Source organism: Aethalodelphis obliquidens, unplaced genomic scaffold (genome assembly GCF_003676395.1).
Source record: "Aethalodelphis obliquidens isolate GAN/ISIS:26980383/991018 unplaced genomic scaffold, ASM367639v1 scaffold11, whole genome shotgun sequence".
Taxonomy (NCBI): Eukaryota; Metazoa; Chordata; class Mammalia; order Artiodactyla; family Delphinidae; genus Aethalodelphis; species Aethalodelphis obliquidens.
In genome coordinates, this window is record NW_020837955.1 from 9,323,430 (window position 1) to 9,340,966 (window position 17,537).

Sequence of the window (17,537 nt, forward strand, 5' to 3'; positions counted from 1 at the left end):
TTCTTTCCTGAGAATGAGGGTCTATCACCTAACTTCTCATCTTCTGGCACTGTCCTACGTATCAGAGGATATGTTAAGCTTTTTCTCCCATTCTCTGCCCCAAATGCTTTAATAATTCAGTTTGTATTACTGATGCCCTCTGGGACTTTTCTCTGAGTGACATGTGATATGTATTGCAGGCAGTGGTGCACTGGTAAGTATTTCACAATTAAGTATTTCAGGGCTCTGAAAATAAAGCCCTGATTTTCAGCATTTGCCAATTTCCACTGTGTAAATACACCCACAGTGGTCAATTTCAAGCTACCAACACAAGGGCATCAAATGCAGAGTTGGGAAGTAATGTGTACAACCAGCTCCCAGAGCCTGTAGGAGCCGGACCCAGCACACCACTGGAACTCCTGGTTTGCCCAAGATGGTCCTGGCGTAATTATTAATGTTACCCTCTACCTTTTTTTAAGATTGCTGATGAAACACTATGTGGTCACTCCAAAGAATAAATCACATTTGGGCCACTTCCTCATAGTAGAAAGCTTCCACAAAAGGTAAGATGTGATATCTCCTTGACCAAACTAATACTACCTTCCTTCCCCGAAACATATAGTATCTCTTTAGGTGTTTTTCATCAAATGTAGGTAGTGGGGGAAATATGAATGGTAAACAGCCTCAACTACGTTCAAGCCCTCTGACTCAAACACACACTTTAATGACTTAAAGGAACTGCCATAGCATTTGAGTAAAATCAACTCATGTAACTGGCTTCAGGCTACACTATAGCTTGGAATCACATGAAACCAAGTATCACACCCAGGGTCTAGCAGGGTGCCTTGGCCCAAAGGAATAAAAACTGACTAGCCCCTGTGCAACCCATGGGGAGTATTAAATCTCAGCGTTCAAGGTCACCCAGTTCAATACTTACCTGATCTCCTTTATGACAACACAAGGAAGCCACCCTGCAGTCTAAACTTTAATACTTTCTAGTATTTCAATGCAACCTGTACTGAATCACATGGGTGATGGAGTCTGGCAGGTGAGAGCACGGCTCTTGGTTCTTCAGAGGGTAGGACCCCAAGGAAAAGTCAAAATAAAATAGCTGTCTTTAAATATCTAATGAGCTGCCATGTATAAGATAAATTAGAAGGACTGTACTGTCAGGGAACACAGGGTAGAAATTAGGAGGCAGATTTGGATTTAGTATAAGGAAGGACATCTAAGACCACCCTCCCATAATTTTTATTGAGTGATGATGTTTTGATGGAAGATTCACCATCCTGCTGACACATGAGTTTCAAGCCAACTAAGTCCATCTCTGCCTATTTCACTCCTGAACTGCCTACATCAGGCTGTAGAGGAGTTGTCTGTCCAGAAGCCCCAGAGGATTTCCAGTAACTGGCACTGCCCAGGCTGGCCTCAGCTCAGAGATCCATGCATGTCCAGACCATCCTGAGCCTCTATCTAAGGTCCTGTGGCCTCAGATTCAGTGTCGAGTCAAGGCCAGGTTCACGTGCTAATCTTGAGGGCAAGAAACACCCAGAAATATCCATTTTATCATCTGCCAGAACAAAGTTTGCCAGGCTGAGGGTCCATCGACAGATGAATGGATAAAGAAGATGTGGCACATATATACAACGGAATATTACTCAGCCATAAAAAGGAACAAAATTGAGTTATTTGTAGTGAGGTGGATGGACCTAGAGACTGTCATACAGAGTGACAGAGTGAAAGAGAAAAACAAATATGGTATGTTAATACATATATATGGAATCTAAAAAAAAAAAAGATATGAAGAACCTAGGGGCAGGACAGGAATAAAGACGCAGACATAGAGAATGGACTTGAGGACACAGGGAGGAGGAAGGGTAAGCTGGGATGAAGTATGAGAGAGTGGCATGGACATATATACACTACCAAATGTAAAACAGATAGCTAGTGGGAAGCAGCCACATAGCACAGGGAGATCAGCTCCGTGCTTTGTGTCTACCTAGAGGTGTTGGATAGGGAGACAAGAGGCAGGAGATATGGGAACATATGTATATGTATAGCTGATTCACTCTGTTACAAAGCAGAAACTAACACACCATTGTAAAGCAATTATACTCCAATAAAGATGTTAAAAAAGGAAATAAAATAAAAAGATAAAATAGAAAAAAACCCACCTAGGCCTAAGAACTAGATGCGGCTGTTCTAAATTCTGAAGCCATGTTCAACTCATGCAGCTTTTATAAAAGAAAAGTGCTCCCTTTCCTAATCTTTCTCCTCTCTTTGGTGCCTATCTGCCTCACACAAGGGCTGAGATATCAAACAGTAAAGATCAAAGAAAGATACTTCCTGTTTTAAAAATAACTTTGTCCTGACACTAGATTAGCAGTAAAATAAATTACACAGTCTTCTTATCCACAGAGTTGCCAACATCACTCTCAGGCAGGGCATGCTTGTACGTGGTCTCAGGAGTTGCAGTGGAGTAATCTATGAAAGTGACAATGAGATAAAGACCTGACACACAGGCCATGTGTCCTGCCTCCAGAAACCTCAGAGGGAATTAGGGAAGCTTCCATTCAGGAGGTGATGTCAGATCAGGTTGGAGGATACCCTGAAACCCAGCCCCCAAAGGTTTTCAGTTGGAGTAAGACGAGTTGATGCAAATCCTGAGATTTCAGAAAGTTTTGAAAGCTTCTGTGACTAAACAATAGCAAAAATATTAATATTAAATACCCTTTATGAATAGCAGCTAGTATTAACAGTAAAATAGCTTTTACTATGCACATATCAGGGTCTAGGCATTCTACCATAGACTTTACCTACATTTTTGACGTCTGGTCCTCACGAGTAGTAAGATGGACACCAGTTATGTCTAGTCAACAAAGTGAGCGTCTGAGAAGTTAAGCATCTCAACTGAGGCTACACTGTTAGTAAGTAGTAGAATGAGGCTCTGAATACAGATCTGGTGGCTCTAAAACTCCTTCCACTACAAAACACGACCGACACGTCCTAGGAATCCACTAGGGTCCTGAATCCGGTCCCCTGGCCCAGCAGTATCCAAATCTGAGCTCCGTTTTCCCGAGTCCAGGAGCCCTCGCACAGTTTCTTCATCTGCAGAAGGAAGATCGTGACGGTACCTGTCTCAGGCTGTTCAGGCTGCTGTCACAGAATACCGTAGACTGGGTAGCTTATAAATTACAGAAACTTATTTCTCACAGTCCTGGAATCCAAGATAAAGGCACTGGCAGATTCGGTGTCTGGTGAGAGCCCGATTCCTAGACAGCTGTCTCTTTTGTGCTGTAACCTCTAGAGAACTCTCTGGTCTCATCCTCGTGACCTCATTACCTCCCAAAGGCCCCACTTCTTAATACCATTACCTTGGGGGTTAGGATTACAATATCTGAATTTTGGGGGGACACAAGCATTCAATCTAGAGCAGTACCTATCTCACAGGGTGCTGGGAGTGTTGGATGAGATAATCCCTGTAGTGTGTGGCTTCCTGGCACAGAGTAAGCATCTCTAAATGTTGACTACTGTTAGTTCCACAAATACATGAATGAGCTTTTTGCCAAAGGTGTACCAATTGCACACACTTATCTCTTCTACAAGTTTTACAGAATGCACTTCCTTTTTGCAAAATAATAGGCTGAATGTGGCATAAAAGAAAGCTGGCTAGCTGGCAATGGAGTTAGACTTGTTTTTGAATTCTGGCTCTGCCATTCAGACTTCAGGCAGGTTGCTTCACTTCTCTGGGCCTTGCTTTCCCCATCTGTAAGATGGAGTGTAGGAGTGGTAATCACATGCTTTAGCAATGGGACACATAGTTGTTGCAAAATAATAGGAACGTTAATTACTCAGTCAATCAAAGTGACTACCATAAGTACCCACTACTGTCATGAGTCTTTTCACCCGCTTTCCAAACCATAGAGAAATCTGTTAGAGGCCCAGATCATTATTTTGATGTAACTGCCCCTAAAAATAACATTCCCTTATCCCGTGGAATCATCGGCTGCGTTCAAATATATTCCCAAGGACAAAAAACAGTCCCACACGTACGCGTGTATGATTAAACAACTCTAAGCATATAAAAGATGTCATAAATTAAGTAATGAGATACCATTACCATTGACGGCTGCACTATCTAGAGAAAAGGTCTACTTAGAAATTCTGGGGGGGACCTTTAAGATGGCGGAGGAGTAAGATGTGGAGATCACCTTCCTCCCCACAGATAGATTAGAAATACATCTACATGTGGAACAGCTCCTACAGAACAACTACTGAATGCTGGCAGAAGAACTCAGACTTCCCAAAAGGCAAGAAACTCCCCACGTACCTGGGTAGGGCAAAAGAAAAAAGAAAAAACAGAGACAAAAGGATAGGGAGGGGACCTGCACCAGTGGGAGGGAGCTGTGAAGGAGGAAAGGTTTCCACACACTAGGAAGCCCCTTTGCGGGAGGCGGAGGGGGGTGCTTCGGCGCCGCGGAGGAGAGCACAGCCACAGGGGTGCGGAGGGCAAAGCGGAGAGATTCCCGCACACAGGACCGGTGCCGACCAGCACTCACCAGCCCGAGAGGCTTGTCTGCTCACCTACCGGGGCAGGCGGGGGCTGGGAGCTGAGGCTCGGGCTTCGGAGGTCAGACCCCAGGGAAAGGACTGGGGTTGGCTGCGTGAACACAGCCCGAAGGGGGCTAGTGCGCCACAGCGAACTAGGCGGGAGTCCGGGAAAAAGTCTAGAACTGCCTAAGAGGCAAGAGACCACTGTTTCGGGGTGCACGAGGAGGGGGGATTCAGAGTACCGCCTAAACGAGCTCCACAGATGAGCACAAGCTCCACAGATGAGCGTGAGCTGCGGCTATCAGCTCAGACACAAGAGACGGGAAAGAGATGCTAAGGCTGCTGCTGCAGCCACCAAGAAGCCTGTGTGCGAGCACACGTCACTATCCACACCTCCCCTTCCAGGAGTCTGGGCAGCCCGCCACTTCCAGGGTCGTGTGATCCAGGGACAACGTCCCTGGGAGAACACACGGTGCTCCTCAGGCTGCTGCAATGTCACGCTGCCTCTGCCACCTCAGGCTCGCCCCGCACTCCGTACCCCTCCCTCCCCCCCAGCCTGAGTGAGTCAGAGCCCCAGAATCAGCTGCTACTTTAACCCCATCCTGTCGGGGCGGGAACAGACGCCCTCAGGCGACCTATACACAGAGGTGTGGCTAATCCAAAGCTGAACCCCAGGAGCTATGCCAACAAAGAAGAGAAAGGGAAACCTCCCCCAGCAGGCTCAGGAGCCGCGGAATAAATCTCCACAATCAACTTGATGTACCCTCCACCTGTGGAATACCTGAAGAGACAACGAATCATCCCAAAATGAGGTGGTGGACTTCGGGAGCAATTGTAACTGGGGTTTGCTTTCTGCACCTAATTTGTTTCTGGTTTTATGTTTATCTTAGTTTAGTATTTAGAGTTTATTATCATTGGTAGATTGGTTTATTGATTTGGTGGCTCTCTTCCTTTTTTTTTTTAATATATATATATATGCTTTTTTTTTCCTTTTTATCTTTTTGTGAATGTGTATGTGTATGCTTCTTTGTGTGATTTTGTCCGTATAGCTTTGCTTTTACCATTTGTCCTAGAGTTCTGCCTGTTTTTTTTCGTTTTTTTTTTTTTTTTTTTTGTATAGTTTTTAGGGCTTGTTATCATTGGTGGCTTGTTCTTTGGTTTGGTTGCTCTCTTCTTTCTTTCTTTCTTTTACTTTATTACTTTTAAACTTTTCTTATTTTTAATAATTTATTTTTTATTTTAATAACTTTCTTTTCTTTCATTTTCTTTTCTTTCTTGCTTTCTTTTTCTCTCCCTTTTCTTCTGAGCTGTGTGGCTGACAGGGTTTTGGTGCGCCGGCCAGGTGTCAGGCCTGTGCCTCTGAGGTGGGAGAGCCGAGTTCAGGACATTGGTCAAGCAGAGAACTCCCAGCACCATGTAGTATTAAACAGCGAAAACTCTCCCAGAGATCTCCATCTGAACGCTAAGACCCAGCTCCACTCAATGATGAGCAAGCTACAGTGCTGGATACCCCATGCCAAACAACTTGCAAGACAGGAATACAATCACACCCATTAGCAGAGAGGCTGCCTAAAAACATAATAAGGTCACAGACACCCCAAAACACACCACCGGACATGGTCCTGCACACCAGAAAGACAAGATCCAGCATCGTCCACCGGAACACGGGCATCAGGCCCCTCCACCAGGAAGCCTACACAACCCACTGAACCAACCTTAGCCACTGTGGGCAGACACCAAAAACAATGTGAACTATGAACTTGCAGCCTGCGAAAAGGAGACCACAAACACAGTAAGTGAAGCAAAATGAGAAGACAGAGAAACACACAGCAGATGAAGGAGCAAGGTTAAAACCCACAAGAACAAATAAATGAAGAGGAAATAGGCAGTCTACCTGAAAAAGAATTCAGAGTAATGACAGTAAAGATGATCCAAAATCTTGGAAACAGAATGGAGAAAATACAAGAAACGTTTAACAACGACCTAGAAAAACTAAAGAGCAAACAAACAATAATGAATAACACAATAAATGAAATTAAAAATTCTCTAGAAGGAATCAATAGCAGAATAACTGAGGCAGAAAAATGGATAGGTGACCTGGAAGATAAAATAGTGGAAATAACTGCTAGGGAGCAGAACAAAGAAAAAAGAATGAAAAGAATTGAGGACAGTCTCAGAGACCTCTGGGACAACATTTAACACACCAACATTCGAATTATAGTGGTCCCGAAGAAGAAGAGAAATAGAGAGGGACTGAGAAAATATTTGAAGAGATTATAGTCGAAAACTTCCCTAATATGAGAAAGGACATAGTCAATCAAGTCCAGGAAGCGCAGAGAGTCCTACACAGGATAAATCCAAGGAGAAACATGCCAAGACACATATTAATCAAACTATCAAAAATTAAATGCAAAGAAAAATTATTAAAAGCAGCATGGGAAAAGCAACAAATAACATACAAGGGAATCCCCATAAGGTTAACAGCTGATCTTTCAGCAGAAACTCTGCAAGCCAGAAGCGAGTGGCAGGACATATTTAAAGTGATGAAAGGGAAAAACCTACAACCAAGATTACTATATCCAGCAAGGATCTCATTCAGATTCGATGGAGAAATGAAAACCTTTACAGACAAGCAAAAGCTAAGAGAATTCAGCACCACCAAACTGGCTTTACAACAAACGCTAAAGGAACTTTTCTAGGCAGGAAACACAAGAGAAGGAAAAGACGTACAATAACAAACACAAAACAATTAAGAAAATGATAATGGGAACATACATATCGATAACTACCTTAAATGTAAATGGATTAAATGCTCCAACCAAAAGACATAGACTGGCTGAATGGATACAAAAACAAGACCTGTATATATGCTGTCGACAAGAGACCCACTTCAGACCTTGGAACACATACAGACTAAGAGTGAGGGGATGGAAAAAGATATTCCATAAAAATGGAAATCAAAAGAAAGCTGGAGAAGCAATTCTGATATCAGACAAAACAGACTTTAAAATAAAGACTACTACAAGAGACAAAGAAGGACAGGGCATAATGTTTAAGGGATCAATCCAAGAAAGATATAGCAATTGCAAATATTTATGCACCCAACATAGGAGCACCTCAATACATAAGGCAAATGCTGACAGCCATAAAAGGGGAAATTGACAGTAACACAATCATAGTAGGGGACTTTAACACCCCACTTTCACCAATGGACAGATCATCCAAAATGAAAATAAATAAGGAAACACAAGCTTTGAATGACACACTAGACCAGATGGACTTAATTGATATTTATAGGACATTCCATCCAAAAACAACAGAATACACTTTCTTCTCAAGTGCTCATGGAACATTCTCCAGGATAGATCATATCTTGGGTCACAAATCAAGCCTTGGTAAATTTAAGAAATTTGAAATCCTATCAAGTATTTTTTCTGACCACAATACTATGTGACTAGATATCAATTACAGGAATAAAATCTGCAAAAAAATACAAACAACAGAGGCTAAACAGTACATTACTAAATAACCAAGAGATCACTGAAGAAATCGAAAAACACTTAGAAACAAATGACAATGAAAACATGACAACCCAAAACCTATGGGATGCAGCAAAAGCAGTTCTAAGAGGGAAGTTTATAGCAATACAATCCTACTTCAAGAAACAACAAACATCTCAAATAAACAACCTAACCCTACACCTAAAGCAATTAGAGAAAGAAGAAAAAAAATATCCCAAAGTTAGCAGAAGGAAAGAAATCACGAAGATCAGAACAGAAATAAATTAAAAAGAAATGAAGGAAACAATAGCAAAGATCAATAAAACTAAAAGCTGGTTCTTTGAAAAGATAAACAAATTGATAAACCTTTAGCCAGACTCATCAAGAAAAAAAGGGAAAAGACTCAAATCAATAGAATTAGAAATGAAAAAGGAGAAGTAACAACTGACACTGCAGAAATACAAAGGATGATAGATAACTACAAGCAACTCTATGCCAATAAAATGGACAACCTGGAAGAAATGGACAAATTCTTAGAAAAGCACAACCTTCCGAGACTGAGCCAGGAAGAAATAGAAAATATAAACAGACCAATCACAAGCCCTGAAATTGAGACTGTGATTAAAAATCTTCCAACAAACAAAAGACCACATGGCTTCACAGACGAATTCTATCAAACATTTAGAGAAGAGCTAACACCTATCCTTCTCTAACTCTTCCAAAATATAATAGAGGGAGGAACATTCCCAAGCTCATTCTTTGAGACCACCATCACCTTGACACCAAAATCAGACAAAGATGTAAGAAAGAAAGAAAACTACAGGCCAATATCACTGATGAACATAGATGCAAAAATCCTCAACAAAATACTAGCAAACAGAATCCAACAGCACATTAAAAGGATCATACACCCACCATGATCAAGTGGGGTTTATCCCAGGAATGCAAGGATTCTTCAATACATGCAAATCAATCAATGTGATAAACCATAATAACAAATTAAAGAATAAAAACTGTATGATCATCTCAATAGATGCAGAAAAAGCTTTTGACAAAGTTCAACACCGATTTATGATAAAAACCCTGCAGAAAGTAGGCATAGAGGGAACTTACCTCAACATAATAAAGGCCATATATGACAAACCCACAGCCAACATCACTCTCAATAGTGAAAAACTGAAATCATTTCGTCTAAGGTCAGGAACAAGAGAAGGTTGTCCACTCTCACCACTATTATTCAACACAGTTTTGGAAGTTTTTGCCACAGCAAGCAGAGAAGAAAAAGAAATAAAAGGAATCCAAATGAGAAAAGAAGAAGTAAAGCTGTCACTGTTTGTGGATGACATGATACTATACATAGAGAATCCTAAAGATGCTACCAGAAAACTACTAGAGCTAATCAATCAATGAATTTGGCAAAGTAGCAGGATACAAAATTAATGCATAGAAATATCTTGCATTCCTATACACTAATGATGAAAAATCTGAAAGACAAATTAAGGAAATATTCCCATTTACCATTGCAACAAAAAGAATAAAACACCTAGGAATAAACCTACCTAAGGAGACAGAAGACCTGTATGCAGAAAAGTATAAGAAACTGATGAAAGAAATTAAAGATGATACAAACAGATGGAGAGATATACCATATTCTTGGACTGGAAGAATCAGCATTGTGAAAATGACTATATTACCCAAAGAAATCTATTCAATGCAATCCTTATCAAACTACCAATGGCATTTTTCACAGAACTAGAACAAAAAATTTCACAATTTGTATGGAAACACAAAAGACCCCGAATAGCCAAAGCAATCTTGAGAAAGAAAAATGGAGCTGGAGGAATCAGGTTCCCTGACTTCAGACTATACTATGAAGCTACAGTAATCAAGACAGTATGATACTGGCACAAAAACAGAAATATAGATCAATGGAACAGGATAGAAAGCCCAGAAATAAACCCATGCATATATGCTCACCTTATTTTTGATAAAGGAGACAAGAATATACAATGGAGAAAAGACAGCCTCTTCAAAAAGTGGTGCTGGGAAAACTGGACAGCTACATGTAAAAGAATGAAATTAGAACACTCCCTAACACCAGACACAAAAATAAACTCAAAATGGATTAATGGCCTAAATGTAAGGCCAGACACAATAAAACTCTTAGAGGAAAACATAGGCAGAACACTCAATGACATAAATCATAGCAAGATCCTTTTTGACACACCTCCTAGAAGTAACTGACAAAGGATTAATCTTCAAAATTTACAAGCAGCTCATGCAGCTCAATATCAAAAAAACAAACAACCCAATCCAAAAATGGGCAGAAGACCTAAATAGACATTTTTCCAAAGAAGTTATACAGATTGCCAACAAACACATAAAAGGATGCTCAACATCACTAATCATTAGAGAAATGCAAATCAATAGTACAATGAGGTATCACCTCACACCAGTCACAATGGCCATCATGAAAAAATCTACAAACAATAAATGCTGGACAGGGTGTGGAGAAAAGGGAACCCTCTTGCACTGTTGGTAGGAATGTAAATTGATACAGCCACTATGGAGAACAGTATGGAAATTCCTTAAAAAATTAAAAATAGAACTACCACATGACCCAGTAATCCCACTACTGGGCATATACCCTGAGAAAACCATAATTCAAAAAGAGTCATGTAGCACAATGTTCACTGCAGCTCTATTTACAATAGCCAGGACATGTAAGCAACCTAAGTGTCTATCGACAGATAAATGGATAAAGAAGATGTGGCACATATATACAATGGAATATTACTCAGCCATAAAAAGGAACGAAACTGAGTTATTTGTAGTGAGGTGGGTGGACCTAGAGTCTGTCATACAGAGTGCAGTAAGTCAGAAAGAGAAAAACAAATACTGTATGCTAACACATATACATGGAATCCAAAAAAAAAAAAAAAAAGGTTCTGAAGAACCTAGGGGCAGGACAGGAATAAATACACTGACGTAGAGAATGGACTTGACACAGCGAGTGGAAAGGGTAAGGTGGGACAAAGTGAGAGACTAGCATTTACATATATACACTACCAAATGTAAAACAGATAGTAGGAAGCAGCCGCATAGCACAAGGAGATCAGCTTGGTGCTTTGTGACTGCCTAGAGGGGTGGGATAGGGAGGGTGGGAGGGAGATGCAAGAGGGAGGAGATATGTGGATATATGTATAGCTGATTCTCTTTGTTATAAAGCAGAAACTAACACACCATTGTAAAGGAATTATACTCCAATAAAGATGTTAGGGCTTCCCTGGTGGCGCAGTGGTTGAGAGTCCGCCTGCTGATGCAGGAGACACGGGTTTGTGCCCCGGTCCGGGAAGATCCCACATGCCGCGGAGCGGCTGGGCCCATGAGCCATGGCTGCTGAGCCTGCGCGTCCGGAGCCTGTGCTCCGCAACGGGAGAGGCCACAACAGTGAGAGGCCCACGTACCGCAAAAAAAAAAAAAAAAAAAAAAAAAGATGTTAAAAAAAACTAAAGAAATTCTGTGTGCCCTATCTGATTCAGAATATTGTCATCCCAAGGTGAACACTGGCCTACACAGTAAAGTTAAAGCATATAATTGAACATAATGGAAGTCAAACCTTGATTGATTTTCATGGTAATTGGTTTGTATTAAAGCATAACACACACTATTAAAAGTCAGGCTATCAGACAGATTAAAAAACCAACCTCAAACCTGTTAATTAAAACCAGTACTCTGTGTTTCCCTACCAATTATGTCTCCACACACCAGGCTGGAGTTTGTTTTATTCACTTGTTGAATGTCCCACATGTTAAAAAGTAACAGTACTTTTTCCATCTTTTGTTACTATGCCAAACAAAATATGCTTTGTATTAACGTTGAAATTCACTTACTGGCCTTTTGGGGAAAAGTGGTGTTCACGTCCCTAATAAATCCTGATACCTGACTTAACCACTTAGACACTGAACACTTGGGCCATTAAATTCTTAAATCTCCAGTTCAAATGTGCATTGTACAATTCATAACTTCATTGACAAACTTAGAAATCTGACCACACCCTAGAAGGGAGCAATCTACAATGTGCCCTCGCTTTCCATTTTAGTCTTTTGTTCTCGATTCGCAAAGTTCCCTGTCCATCTAGAAGTTCTGATTATGTTTTTAAAAATGCATATATATTCACACTCTATGCAGATACAACCAGAAAATTCTGTTTTATCCTGGGTTTTTTTTTTTATCCTGGGTTTTCTAATTAGCCTGACTCAGAAGTAGGGGAAATTCTAAGTGCCAAAGGCAAATATCCCAATATTTAGAAAAGTGAAGCCTTACACTTTGACAGTGGTGGCTAGCTAAAACCGGTAACAGGTTAGGGTTTCTTCAGTTTGCACCCACGAATGTGTTAGATGCATAATGAACTCTCACCCATCTTCTGCTATTTTTCTATCTGGAGAATCGCAGAATTCGGAACTTCCACCAGGAGGCTGCAGGCACTGATCCATCCCTTATTTTTGCCTGTTGCTACACACTGGGACGGAAGAGCGCAGCTCACAACCTTGAGTCTTCTGATGGTACTCAGGTATTTAGCTTTCTGCAGCATAGTGTTTGCTGGCTCAAACAATTACCTCCTTTGCGTTTTTCTCCTCTCTTCACTAGTGTGGCTTGTCTCCAAGCATCCTTAGAGTCTAAAATATCCAGGTATGGAAACAACCCAAGTGTCCGCTGATGGATGAATGAATAAAGTGTGGCATATATGTGCACAATAGAATATTATTCAACCATGAGAAAGAAGGAAATCCTGTCATTTACAACAACATGGATGAAGCTGGACGGCATTATGCTAACTGAAATAAGCCAGACAGAGAAAGACAAACAGTGTGTGGTATCATTTATATATGGAAACTTAAAAAAAAATAAGTGGAACTCATAGAAACAGAGTCGAATAACAATGGTTGCCAGGGACTGGGGTGGTGGTAGTGAGGGAAATAGGGAGAGCCCGGTAAAAGGGTACAGACTTTCAGTTATAAGATGAATAAGGTCTGAGGATTTAATGTAAACATGGTAACTATAGTTGATAACACTGTATTGTATAACTGAAATTTGCTAAGAAAGCAGAATTAAGTGTTTTCATAAAAATGTAAATATATGAGGTGATGGATGTATTTCTTAACCTGATGATGGGAATCTTGTCATAATGCATGCATATATTAAATCATCATGTTCTACACTTTAAATATATTGCCATTTTAAATGTCAATTATACCTCAATAAGCTGAAAAAAGAAACTAAATGAATAAAATATCCAGGATTTCAAGGCAACAGCTATATACTCCTTTGTGCCATTTCTGTTCCTTCTCCAAAAAGTACATATTCACCAATTTCATCAAAAATAAAGAGTTATGTACAAAGTTGTTGCTGCAGAACTGTTTATGATGTTTAGAGACTCTAGCTGCAGCCTAAAGCTATGAGAGACAGGTTAAATAAATTATGGTATATCTATATAATGGAACATTGGGAATATAATACAACCATTGCAAATGATGCTCTAATGCTGTAAGAAAATGCTTTTGCTAACATTTTTAAATAAAAAAGGATAAATTGGGAGTTTGGGACTGACATATACATACTACTATATTTAAAACAGATAATCAACAAGGACCTACTATATAGCATAGGGAATTCTTCTGCTCAATATTCTGTAATAATCTAAATGGGAAAAGAATTTAAAAAAGAATAGATATAAGTATATGTATAACTGAATCACTTTGTTGTACACCTGAAACTAATACAACATTGTAAATCAAATACAGTCCAATAAAAAAAAGTTATCAAAATCTTATCTTAGTGTGATCCAAAATTACCTTTAGCGCATTTTAAACATTCGTTTTCTCTGAGTGATGGTACTGTGAGTACTTTTTCCTGCTTTTTTCCTCCATTTTTGTATTACCCAATATTTGGGGAGGCAAAGGGGGGAAAAGGTAATTGTGGGGCTAGGAGTGTCATAGTTAATCAAATAAAACTTTTTGGTCTTTCTTATTGTAGCCCCCCCCCCTCCTTTTTAAGTAAGGAAGTCATTCTGAGGTGTCTCTGCCAGCTCAGTTGTCTTGTCCTGTGGGTTAGTGGTGGACAGTGTTCTATATGGCGGTGATGACAGCTGGCATTTACTGTATACCTGCTATGTGCCAAGCAGGAATCTAAGTTCTTTATATACATATTATCTTATTTAATCCTCACATCAACCTGGTGAGGCTGTATGATTAGCTCCATCTTACCAATACTGAAACTGAAGCACAGAGGTTAAATAAATGGCCCCAGGTCATCCAGCTGCAATTCACACTCAAGCTCTCCAGAGTTTGAATAACGACACCATTTACAAACATTAGGCTCTTGGCATTTTGCTAGGACTATCATTAGTTTAGAAACATTTGGTATATGAGTTGACTCCATAAGGAGTCAGCTACTTTTGTATGCTTCAAAAACATCAGAGCACCAAGGAGCACGCGAAAGGAGTCTCCCTATAGAGACCTCATGGAAACTCCACGGAAGGACTTTCGCCATCGTCTGTCGTACAGATGGAAATGGCTACTTCAGTGAGGTGGTGATGATGTCACCTGTACCTTTTTCATCAACATCAATCAAATACTCAAATATCTGTACCCAAGTTGCACAGCATATGAAAAAAACTACCAACTATAATAAGACTTCCAACTTAATTGCGGAGAAAAGACCAATAACATACATGGAACAATCAGCACAGGGCAAAAATAAAAACTTTTAAAATAACAATAATAAAACGTTAAGCCATGTGGCAGACTGGATAACTAGCGTAGAAGTCATGTAGAAAGAACCATCAGCTCTGAAGTATCTTAGAATCTGAAGGTACAATATAAGAAACAATACTTGAAGATCATCTAGCCGACTCCAGCATTCCAAGAGGAGAGCTAACTTGGTTGAGGGCACCCAGTTGCTAAAGTAACCAAGAAAGCTTGAAGAAGCAGTTAAGTCTTGGAAAAGCTTTCCAAGAATAATAAGCACAGTGAGTGAGGTGATCTTTTGATTAAAAGAGTGGACAAGATTTCCTGATTTAGCAAATCAACCTGCCACTATTCTGATTTTTAGATTACAATTATTAGATTGTGAATAGTCCTTGCACTGAGGGATCAGATTTAAAATTTTTAAATAATCAAAAACTACTGGATTGTTTGTTTCATTCCATTCATTGCTTTTAAACATGAAGTATTTTAATGTTTATCACACTCTACCCAAAATATCAGCAAACAGAAACATACCTACTCACATATGCAATCCAGGTGCCTATCTGAGAGAAGTGATATCTGGCTGCCCTAAAACACCTCTGGTTTGGACAGAAGCAGGAGTTTGAAGTTGCAAACTGTAAGTAGGAATTAATTATTTGTCCAGCTTTGATGCTTTCATCAACCACATACTCAAATTTCATTTAAAGCATGTAAATACTCTTTGTAATAATTGCTTATGTAAAAAGCTATCAGTCATCAGAAAATAGGGATGTGCTTGAGTCTAAGTAGATTTGTCTTAGATTACGTAAATATCAACTGATTGGGCAGTATTTTTTTTTGTAAAAAGATACTTGAATGCTAATAGGCAAGGTATAAAGATACTAAATTAAGCCTAGTTTTAACTAAGAGATTTTGGTAGTCAACACAGCAGATGTGGCTCAGAACATATAAAATTTATTTCAGAAATGTTTGTTCAAATTTGAGAAAAAAAACATGATAGGATAATGAAAAGTCAATTTTGATGAATTCTTTTTAAAAGATAAATAAGCATGATCGCTAGACTTAAAATAACTATGGTTTTCATTAAAAAAAATACAAAACTAATACCTGACAAAGCACACAGGCATAAAGTTATACTTTCCTGTATTCGAGAATAATACTTCCTGCAGATCTGCAAGCAAAAGTTAAGGCTCAAGGTTATTTTTTCTCTGCCTTCATGCTATTGTTAAGAGAGTGTATTTTCAATTCCTCAAAAATTACTTCAAGAGGTATTATACGCTCAGTTAAACACAGACCATTTAAGCTAGCAATACTATATACTCAAAGCAGTTCTCTTTCGTTATATTTTAGCTATTTACATTGTGAATTCTCATACAGTTTGTTAATGTAAATCAGAGAAATAACTAAAATGTGGCTTCAAAATAAGTAAAACAAGTTAATAAATCATTAGGAATCAATGCTAAATCCATAAAGAAAGTCATTTTCTAACAAGACTCAAAAACAAAAGTAAACAGAAATTTAGGTGTTAAGATGCCTTCCTTATAACTGTAGCCAATCTGTTGTATGGGTTCAAAGTTCCCGACAAGACGTTAACTTTCAACCGAAACATTTCAGACCTACAAAATACAAGTATCAGAGTTACCGCGTCCCACAGTCGAGTTAAAATGCTTTCCAAAGTCTCAGAGACTTTAACTGAATGCAGAAAAGCTAAGAGTCTAAGCTGATAAACAGAAACAGAAAAAAGTGAAGCTGTTTGCCAAATATCAAGCTTTTACAGACGAATCCAAAGCATATCTAGCAATTTCCCTATGTGAAACAGAATAACCTGTATGCAAAAGGTGCATGTTTGAATGCAATCACTTATTAGCATGCATTCTACTTACTTTGCTTTCTGCCATTTATAAGCTTCATTAAGGAGACCCAGAAAGAGGTAACAAATTGAATTAAGTTCAGCTCAGATAAGAAAATCCTGTTGTAAATTCGAGCTACAATTTGCATCTCAGAATTTCCAGCGGGGAAGGGACTCTTCACAAACTAACATATATACAAGCTTTAGATTGTGAAATAACGCATTTCAGCATTCTGCACTGTACAGTACTATTAGAAACCTCAACTCCACCTCCCCACTCCGCGAAAAAATTCACCTCCAATCTTCATTGGTCCACATAGTTCCGGCCCACATGGTATCAGTGGGTGTGTCCCTCCCAACAGGTCCTCTCATTGGCTGCGAGGAAACAGCGTTTAATAGGCTGTGATTTTCCGGGGCTGTCAAACTCCACGCCTCCAGACCTCGCGCTTGCGAATAGGCCCATGGAGCTGGCGGCTTCTCTGCGATTCAAAGGGCAAGCTGACTGCCCTGAGCGCCAACCCAGAAAGACAAGCTCTCATAAGGGAAAGGGGCGAGAAGAACGAGGGCAACTCAGGCTCTCCACCCACCGCTGCTCTACCCCTACTCCCGGACCCCACCAAATGTTGACACACGTGCATTTCCCCACAGACAAATTAGTAAGGTGGCCAGTGCATTTGCCTTCCATTGAGCCGTGACCTGAGGAGCAGCTCAGACTCCGAGTCCAATCGCCTATTCTACAGATGGAAGCAAGCAAGGGTCAGGCTTAGGCAACGATCTGTAGTGCTTGCGCCCCCTCAGAGCGGTCCGCCGACGGTGGGCGCTGGTGTGCACGACGCGCGCTTCGGTGCCTGGCCCGCCGCTCCCGGGTGCCGGACCCCGCGCTGCGCCTGCCTGGCGCCCGCGCTCCCC

The 17,537-nt window shown here is 40.2% G+C and overlaps 1 protein-coding gene across 12 annotated transcripts in view; it reads right to left on the reverse strand.

Annotated features, from left to right (window-relative positions):
* The window catches only part of PANK1 (pantothenate kinase 1), a 111,593-nt gene that overhangs the window by 50,390 nt on the left and 43,666 nt on the right, over positions 1-17,537 (reverse strand). The window contains exon 1 of one of the 12 annotated variants that reach the window (XM_027112005.1): positions 16,663-17,493. The exons of the other annotated variants lie outside the window; for them this stretch is intronic. Within the exon in view, the coding sequence (XP_026967806.1) occupies positions 16,663-16,777 (115 nt within the window). The 5' untranslated portion in view covers positions 16,778-17,493. Of the gene's footprint in view, positions 1-16,662; positions 17,494-17,537 lie in introns of those variants that run through there. 12 annotated transcript variants of the gene reach the window in all.